The 8,700-nt window shown below is 36.0% G+C and overlaps 2 protein-coding genes across 3 annotated transcripts in view; one reads left to right on the top strand and one right to left on the bottom strand.

The window, feature by feature from the left end:
- LOC107617154 (protein argonaute 10-like) overlaps window positions 1–781 on the top strand; it is a 25,425-nt gene extending 24,644 nt beyond the window's left edge. Inside the window, 1 exon segment of the mRNA XM_016318934.2 lies at window positions 631–781. The gene's annotated coding sequence lies outside the window, so the exon portion shown is untranslated.
- Window positions 1–4,588, bottom strand: part of LOC107617150 — a 7,523-nt gene extending 2,935 nt beyond the window's left edge. The window contains exons 1-8 of one of the 2 annotated variants that reach the window (XR_002353869.1): window positions 3,940–4,588; window positions 3,332–3,596; window positions 2,488–2,647; window positions 1,665–2,358; window positions 1,139–1,568; window positions 846–1,027; window positions 383–542; window positions 62–264 (exon numbers count right to left, since the gene is read on the bottom strand). Coding sequence is in view for 1 of the 2 variants with exons in the window: in XM_016318931.2 (XP_016174417.1) it covers window positions 37–264; window positions 383–542; window positions 846–1,027; window positions 1,139–1,568; window positions 1,665–2,358; window positions 2,488–2,647; window positions 3,332–3,596; window positions 3,940–4,451 (2,631 nt within the window). In the remaining variant the exon portion in view is untranslated. Of the gene's footprint in view, window positions 1–36; window positions 265–382; window positions 543–845; window positions 1,028–1,138; window positions 1,569–1,664; window positions 2,359–2,487; window positions 2,648–3,331; window positions 3,597–3,939 lie in introns of both variants that reach the window. The other variant, XM_016318931.2, reaches the window with a different exon arrangement.

Raw genomic sequence — 8,700 nt, 5'->3', positions numbered from 1 at the left:
TAATAATAGCCGATATATAATAGAAAATGTTTTTACTTTCAAGGAGCCGCCATCAACATACTCCATAAAAATTGCAGATCTTAATATGCGATTGTGAGGCTTGCCATCAGCTGTGGAAGTCCATTGGCACGATATTTCGTGTCCATACATTTCCACTATGCAGGGATGTTTTAAAGAACCTAGAATTCTAACTTCTCCCAAACAATTATAATCAAAATTTCTAATTTCGGCTGCTGAACTTCCCTGCACGTCCAAAGTACGTACCTGCACCATCCCAGGATATATGTAAAAAGCATTGCATTATATTATATCCAAATAACAACAAGACATTATAAAAGGAGGAAGTGGAGCACCCCATGACCATTAATGGATAATCACATACCTTTGCTGCAGCCTCAACTGACCCAATTTTGCACGGAACTAAAGTAGTGGAAGCTTTTTTCTTAAGTTCATCACAAGTAGAGAGAGATGGAAACAAACAATCAGGACCATGACTTCCACGAGAAGAAAGGGGGATCGTGGCTCGACTAAGAGGTACATACCTACATACCAAGTTAACTCATCAAATTCTGAAGAACCAGACTGTATGTATTTCCACTAAAGTCACAAAATTAAACAAGTTTTATAGGCAGAGGTTAAGTATGTAGAGTTTCATACAAGGTTAAGTTTCATAAAGATATCACACAAACATTTTTCCATAAAACCACAGCCAGATTTCCAACATCAGTTTTGATTAAGACAATTTCGAATCATCAGCAAAATTGAGAGGATATTTGATATTAGCAACACAAACTTCTTTTTAAGGAGGACACCAATTCGGGCCTCGGAGGAGGCACATTAAATACCTGCAGAAGTATTCAGGATCCTTCTCTTCTCTTATGTCATGGGGTCGACAAGCATCAACCAGCATTCGGACCCATGTATCACCCCTCTTAATCAGAATGATATTCCATGCATGTGGGGAAAAGTCCAAGTACCCCCTGACAAGCTCACAAGGCACTGCTGGCACCATATGATCGCATAAATACTGTATATGAAAAAAACTTGCATCAGATAATCACAATCAGGGGGCAAAAGTAAAGAAGCTACAGCACAACATATGCACAAGAAATTTAAGCATGGATACAACTATAATCACCTTCAAAAGCAGAGCTCTATGTCTACATACACCATACTGCACAGAACCAATAGGGACTATGATTGAACTTCGTCTTTTTTTAATAGAATCGATACATTGTTCAGAGATTCTAGAAAGAGTGATATCTTCTATGGTGTTTACAGCAGGTTTTTTAGAAGAAGTCATACTGGTGCTGCTTCCAGCTGAGCACGTACAAACAAAAGGCTTATTATAGTTTGAACCTGACACAGATTTCCGTGTTCTTTCTACCATAGCACCTCTATCGCTGCCACCAAAATGGTCCGATACAAAGAGTGCAAGCAGTGAAGCTGTCTGCAAGCTATCAACTACGGCATGCATCCCACGTGTATTTAAACCATTTAACTTTTTCAAATTTGTGACCAGTGCCTGAGCAGAGAGCAATATAGCATCCAACTCTTCGTCCCTTTTTCTGAAAGAACAAAAAACATTTAAATCATCACTAAAGCAAATTGATCATAAGGATGATGATGATGAAGGTGGTGGTGGTGGTGAGGATGATAATAACCTGTCTAGTAGGATGACCTCACGAGAATCAAGGCACTGATTCTGCTCATAACTCTCAAGAGGCATAAATGGCCGATCACGTCCTGCATCATAAAACCCATCCGACAGATGGTCTTCAAAGCCACAAATTGAGAACTTACTGTACTTGCACGCCAATATTGAGGCATCAACAATTGGTTTTCTAAACTTGCATGGTTTAGGATTGTCAAGATGCCGATCTGAATACCTCTTTGTAGAAGAACACTTCAAAATCTCCAAAGATTGTTCATCCTGTTCACCAGGTCCATTTAAGGATGCATCTCTTTCATCTTTACATTCAGCAGTATGGCAATTGTCACTAGAAAATTGCTTTTCTAATATTACTTCATCCTTATTACTACCACTTAAATTATCATTTACTTCTTTTTCAGAGAATATTCTTTTCCCATTATCATCCAGATTCACATGGTCTGATACAGTTTCTTTGCAGCTTGCAGCAGCAATGTTTCCAGACTCAGAAATTATTTGAATATTATTGCTCAATAACTGATCTTGATCTACAACTTTCCACTTCCTGCTGTTATTCAGGCGCTCTTGACGAGCTTTTTGCTGTAAATAAAACCGCCGCTTCCACCTTTTACCTGACTTCCGGGCTGAGAAACATCTACTGCTAGATGAGGTACTAGTTAATGTGCTTGATGAGGTATTATGAGCACCTGTAAAAGATTTAACAGGAGCATAATTCAGCTCAACATGCAGGAATAATTCAAACATTCATAAACCAGAAGGGGAGAGCATGCACAAATTAAGAAAAAAGCAAAATAGGAAGGAAATTCAGGCCTCACCATTAGAAATTGTTCGATCATTTTCCTGTTGACTGCTTTCATAGACATCCATTTCAACAGAAGAACTGCTACAATCATCGTTACACCCACTTTCATCATTTCCTTCCAGTTTACAGCATATCCATGAAGGAATGTGAAAAACGCTGAGCAGCTTGTTGTACTTGAAATATAAAAAATAAAAACAAATTTGTTCAATTTATATAATTAACAAAAGGCATAGGAAATAAAATTTTTAAAACACAAATAACTAAGTTTACAGTTACAACCTACAAACACATAGAATGAAAATATGGACAAACGTGAGCTCGCTGGTGTACCCAGAATCATTACAATGTGCTTTACAGGCAAACTACAGCTACTAAATCAATACCTTGGATGCACAGAGGCACCTTCAATGTGGTGTTCCTCCATGTCAAACACTGTCAGATTCCACCAAATTAAATGCATATTAACAAAAATTCAAGCATAGAAACAGAGAAAATGTTGCATATCATACAGTTGGAAAAACAATCAGCCAAATATGGAATCTACTATTGGCAGATTTCTTTGGATAAACCACAAAGCTGATGTAACAAATCCAAACAAGATCAAATATATGGACCTTAATATAAAACTGAAAACAGCTATCACAAATACACAGAATTTTCAGGTCCACACAGAATTCCATTATAAGGAGAGGAACAATTAACAACATACACAAAGATAAGATTCAGCATATCAAATGACTAACCAAATAAAAAACAGCAAAAGCACCATCTGATCTTCAATAACACATAAAATTGAAATTGAAAAGAACAGCATTGTTACAAAACTACCCTGATTCAACAAATCATGGCTTAGGTACCTGAAGATTTAAGAGCTGAAGCCTACACATGGAACCAAGTTCAATAGAGCCTAACGAAGTCAACCTATTATTTGAAAGGTCCAAACTCTCCAACCTTGTAAGAGAGGTCATTGTGGACGGTAGCTCCACTAACTTATTATTCGCAACTTTCATGGTTATTAAGCTATTCAAGCAACTGATCTCTGACGGCAATGTCTTCAATTTATTGAATGAAAGGTCAAGATACTCCAGATTCTTTAAGCATCCAATTTCCGGAGGTAGATACCTAGTTTGTTTTTTAAAGAAAAAAGAAAAGGGCATATCAAAACAGAGGAGATATTAACAAAAGGAAATTATTTGCACCAAACTTAACACTTAAGAACAATGAACCTTGACACTATCAATACCCAAAGTTAACTATCACTCCATTCTAAAACCACGACCAAGTAAAAGAAAGCAAAGTATTCATTGATTCACTTGATTAAAATACTCTGCCTCAAGCTGAATCGACCCACCACAATAGTAAAACTCCCTGAGCTGGTTTTCTCTATTCGAACTTAGAATTTGCATAACTAAACGTGGCTTAAAGCAAGCACATTTTTCCATCAGCAGAAAAACAAAAAACTAACCTGATAGAAAAATGACAAATAGAAAGCTTAGTCAATCGCTTAAGGGCAGCAATCTCGGCCAACAATGGAAAAGCCGAAGGCCTTGGTGGCCCTCTGGAGAGCTCGAGCTCCTTCAACCCATTCAGCTTGTGAAGCGGCAACCCACCGATCCCAGGCGAAGAAATCTTCATTTGCAAGCACTCCAGTGCCGTCATTCCCCTGAACTCCGGAGCGAACAAGTTCACCTCGTTCCCAAAGAACTTCAGCGTCTTCAACCGCGCCAGAGCACCCACCCACTTCGGAACCAAGCTGTAAACGTTCCTGTAGAGGTACAAGCTCTCCGCAGCGGAGTCCTCCGCGGTCTCCTCCTCCGCCGCCGAAAACTCCAGGCTCTTCCCGGAAACGTCGAGGGCCACGCCTTCGTCGGTTGTGGAGTCCGATGAATCGGTCGCGGGGGAACTGGATTCTTCTTGGGGTTTCTCGGGATGGCTGCGGGTTTCGGAGGCGGGTTCATCGGAGTTGAGGAGCTGCATTGTGTGGAAGGAGAGAAATTTTTGGGGAAGAATTTGGGAAAATTGTGGGTAGGGATTTGAGGAGGAAACCCTAGAATCTAGAGGATGCACTTGCTTGCAGAGCAGATTATTGTTGATGGCAGCGGGTGCATTGAATATTTGGGGGCGCTACTACTAGTCGCGAAGGGAGACGTTGGTTCCCAAACGCTGTGCGAAAATACGATGTTACCCCTAGGTTTTGACGTTAATTACTGGGGTGTGTTTTCGGTGGTGGTCTATGAAGCACGGACACTTTGCTGAGTTGCCGTGTCCGCGTGTCGGACACATTTCGGACACGACACTCACCGACACTCGTCCGACACGCGTGTCTGCTGTGTCCAAACCGTGTCTCAATAAAAAATAAAAAATTCTTCTCCGGACACACTTGGACACACCTAAATACCATCACGTGTCAGCGTGTCCGGTCTTATTCTTAATATATATTGTTAAAATAAATTTAGATATAGTATATATTATTATTTATTAAAACAAAAAATATTTTAAATACTTGATATAATTAAAATAAGACATTAAAAATAATTAAAAAATTAATTTATATTTTAATATCAATAAAATATTAAAATATTATTACAATTTATCCAAAAAATACTTTATATTTTATAAGTATGCGTGTCCCCGTGTCATGTAAGATTTTAAAATTCGCGTGTCGGCGTGTCCCGTGTCGTGTCGTGTCCCGTGTCCGTGTCAGTGTCCGTGTATCATAGGTGGTGGTCACTGGTCAGAGTCAAAAGTGGCTGCGGAGCTACAAAGAGAAAAGAAACGGAGTATTGCTGCCGTGCCAACTGCCCAGACAGTTAGTAAAACGGAACTACGAGCTTCACGTGCTCTCTTAGGTTGGACCATCAAAATGGGCCAAGTCTTGGCCATCCGGCCAATCCATTTATCTGTTCATAACTTCAAATAAATAAATTTTGCCCTTTGGTCCAAAAAAAAAAATGTTTTAAAATTAAATTCGTTTAAATTCTGAAATAAATAGACTAAATTTGATTAACTAAAAAAAATGACAAATTAAACGAGCTAGTTTGCAAACTAAGTGGGTAGTCCATTACATTTTTTTGCATTTAAAAAAAATATATTTTTAGCCAATATTTTTTTTATTTGACCTAAAAATTGACTCATTGACTAATGAAACATTGTTTATTTAAAATTTTTTATCTAAAAATTATATTTTTTGTCAAAATATTTTTTAAATTATAAAACGGATCATGCTAAAAAAATTATGACCCATAAACAAATCGGTCTTAGACGAATCGAGTCTAAACAGGTCAAATTGTCTCATTTAACAATCCTACTCTTAAGTAGTATTTGTTTTAGAGATGAAAATTGAGATTCTTGACTGAATAACATGTTTAATGGCTAAAGATTGGAACTAAAATTTTTGTATTGGACACAAAATCTCAGTCTTTTTTATCATCTTCAAAAAAATAAAAAACACAAGGCATTAAAATTCCTAGTGACAGAAACGGAAATTTTAACAATATTTTATTTAATAACCAAAAGTATTTTAATAGGCATTCTTATTTTATCTTAAAATAAACAAAATATTAAGATATAATTCAGTCCTCTATACTTTATACTAAACATAGTATAGAGATTTAATTTAATTTCAATGTTTTAATTTTTATCTATTAATCTCAGCCTCTTTTCCAAACACAACCTTAAAATTCCTAATCCTATTATTGGGCTTGAATTTGGTTGGTTTATTAGGTAACAAATATTACATATTACATAAATACTCTTAATGTTAGGATTTAATTTTTAAGCATGGTCTAGAATAAAAGAATTTTGAATTATATATTTATTTCAAAGGGTTACTAATGGAAGGAAGTTGGACTTAAAATAGAATAGTCAAAGTTTTTTAGACCCTCTCTGAATAATTTTGAGAATGTGATTAGAGATATTTACAAGTTAATTTTTAATTAGTTTATTAGTCTGTTTAAATAAGTATTAGAGATTTAAATTTTGTTTTTATTAATTAACAATAAATTTTTAAATAGAGTTCGATCCACAATAAATTAGTCATTAACTTATTAGACTCAGAGATGTGTGAAATTACAAAAAAAAAAAATTCTTACAAGTTACAAAGAATTTTAATATCAAAATCAACAAAAATTAGCTGAGAATATATTTATAGTAGGTTGGTCATAGTTAACCGTTTTCAAAAAGATCCTCCAACAATCATGTGACGGTTACTTTCTTAGACAAAGGGATTGCTCGCATAGTGAAAAAATGGTTCCAGAATGATGTGCAGAAAATCGTTTGCAAGTGGGAAATTACTGACATGCTTCGAAAATCAAGTTTGTTCACGAGATCAAGACACTTGTGATAAATCTAACTAAATAAACATAACCCAGCATGGATATTAGGGCAGATCGGGTGTGTATGAATTTTGGACTAACCTTATTTGCCTATGTCAATAATATGGGGGTGAAAATTCATGTGAAGTTGATATCTGAGAGACGTTAGATAAAAATTTAGTTAAATCAATTAAATTATCTAACGATTCTCCGTATCAACTTCACGTGAAGTATCCTGCACTTGAGTTTCCACCATAATATGAACCTTACTTCGTGGAGTAGTGAGAGTGGGATTTCTTACATTATGGACAAGAAACAATACTATTATAATATTCTTTTAATCAATCAACATTTAATTATTTAAATGGCTGGCCTAACTACTGCAAACCTAAAGAAAAGAAGACTTCGTTAGACTAAACCGTGGATTCGACCTAACCCAATAAGAAAAGCCATATCCAATTTACGGGTCTAATTACCCAATCAACATCAGGTTCAGACTCCAAAAACCTGAGTTCGGCCCGACTTGTGGAGTAAATAAGAACCTCCCTTCCATTAAGTTCGTTACGTGGAATGGTGTGGAATAACCGCTCACTCAGCACCATGAAAGAATAATCTTCCACTTTGATCCAATAAAAATCTCACTACTAATGATCTAGTCCATCATCTTACTCTACAAATACACCAAACAGTCAAACACTAGGTATTTTTCATTAATTATACACTTACTCTCCTTAAACTTTTGTTAGATATTGAAGCCTTTTACATGTACTTTAAGGTAATGTTTGAAAGAGAGATCGAGATATAAGTACTGAAATAAGTCTCAATATTATGTTTAATGTAAGGTGAGAGATATATATTAAAATAAAAATAAAATTTTAATTTAATTTATATAAAAAATAAAGTTGAAATTAATTAATTGAAATAGAAATATTTTAGATATAAAATATTAGAGTATTCCGGTAGTAACTAAACTAACTCCAACTAATTAATTAAAGCGACTCCTGCGCTAGGGAGCTGAGATATTTGTATAATGTGTACAATAGATTGTTTATTTAGTCTAATATGAGTTAAAAATAAAAATTACCCACAAAATAATAAATTTAAAAACTCTTATTCAGTTATTTCACATCAAATTTCAAATTTTCTAATTTCAAATTTTAAATTTTTAAAAAATTCAGTTATTTATTTCAAAAAAATAACTATCTGAAATTCTCTAATACTCTCTTTTTTTTTCAACCGGCGGCCACCCCACCTTCATCAATTATTATTCCATTTCACTGTCACTACTTGCCTTGCCACACGCCACTCACCCTTAATAAAAATAACCATCCACTTAAGGATAAAAATAATCATTCGCATACCTAATGAATTGAACATCTAACATATTTTAATTATGTATAACTAAACTCAATCCAATCAAAATAATCATCTACATAAAAATAAAATAACCATCCGCATACCTACTAAAATGACCATCCAAAATTGACCATTAAAATAGAAGAAGAAGATGAATAAACAGGAGAAACTATTATTGTGGTGAAACATAATTTTGAAAGACTAGTCATGACAAAAGCGACACTGTTGTGAAGCATAGGGCTCAAATCATGAAAGAAGCTAACCATGCTTGGATCCGAAGAAAAAGAAGAACATGGTGGTATCATCGATGAGAAGAGACTTGAAGGAATGGGAGAATGCGAAGGCGCATCGGTGAGGACGGTGTCGGAAAAAATGCACACACCGGCTGCGACGGAGGCGCTGGACGTCCGGGTTGCTGCGGTGCCGTTAGTTCGACCCACACAATATGCACGTCCTCCCTTGGCGGTGGCCTGTGCGGCAACGGTGCCAGTCGGAACAGCGTCGGCGTGATTTCCGATGGCGGCTGGTGACCGCGGCGTTAGTGTACCGGCGAGACT

Source organism: Arachis ipaensis, chromosome B09 (genome assembly GCF_000816755.2).
Source record: "Arachis ipaensis cultivar K30076 chromosome B09, Araip1.1, whole genome shotgun sequence".
Taxonomy (NCBI): domain Eukaryota; kingdom Viridiplantae; phylum Streptophyta; class Magnoliopsida; order Fabales; family Fabaceae; genus Arachis; species Arachis ipaensis.
This window is presented reverse-complemented; position numbering and strand designations above follow the sequence as displayed.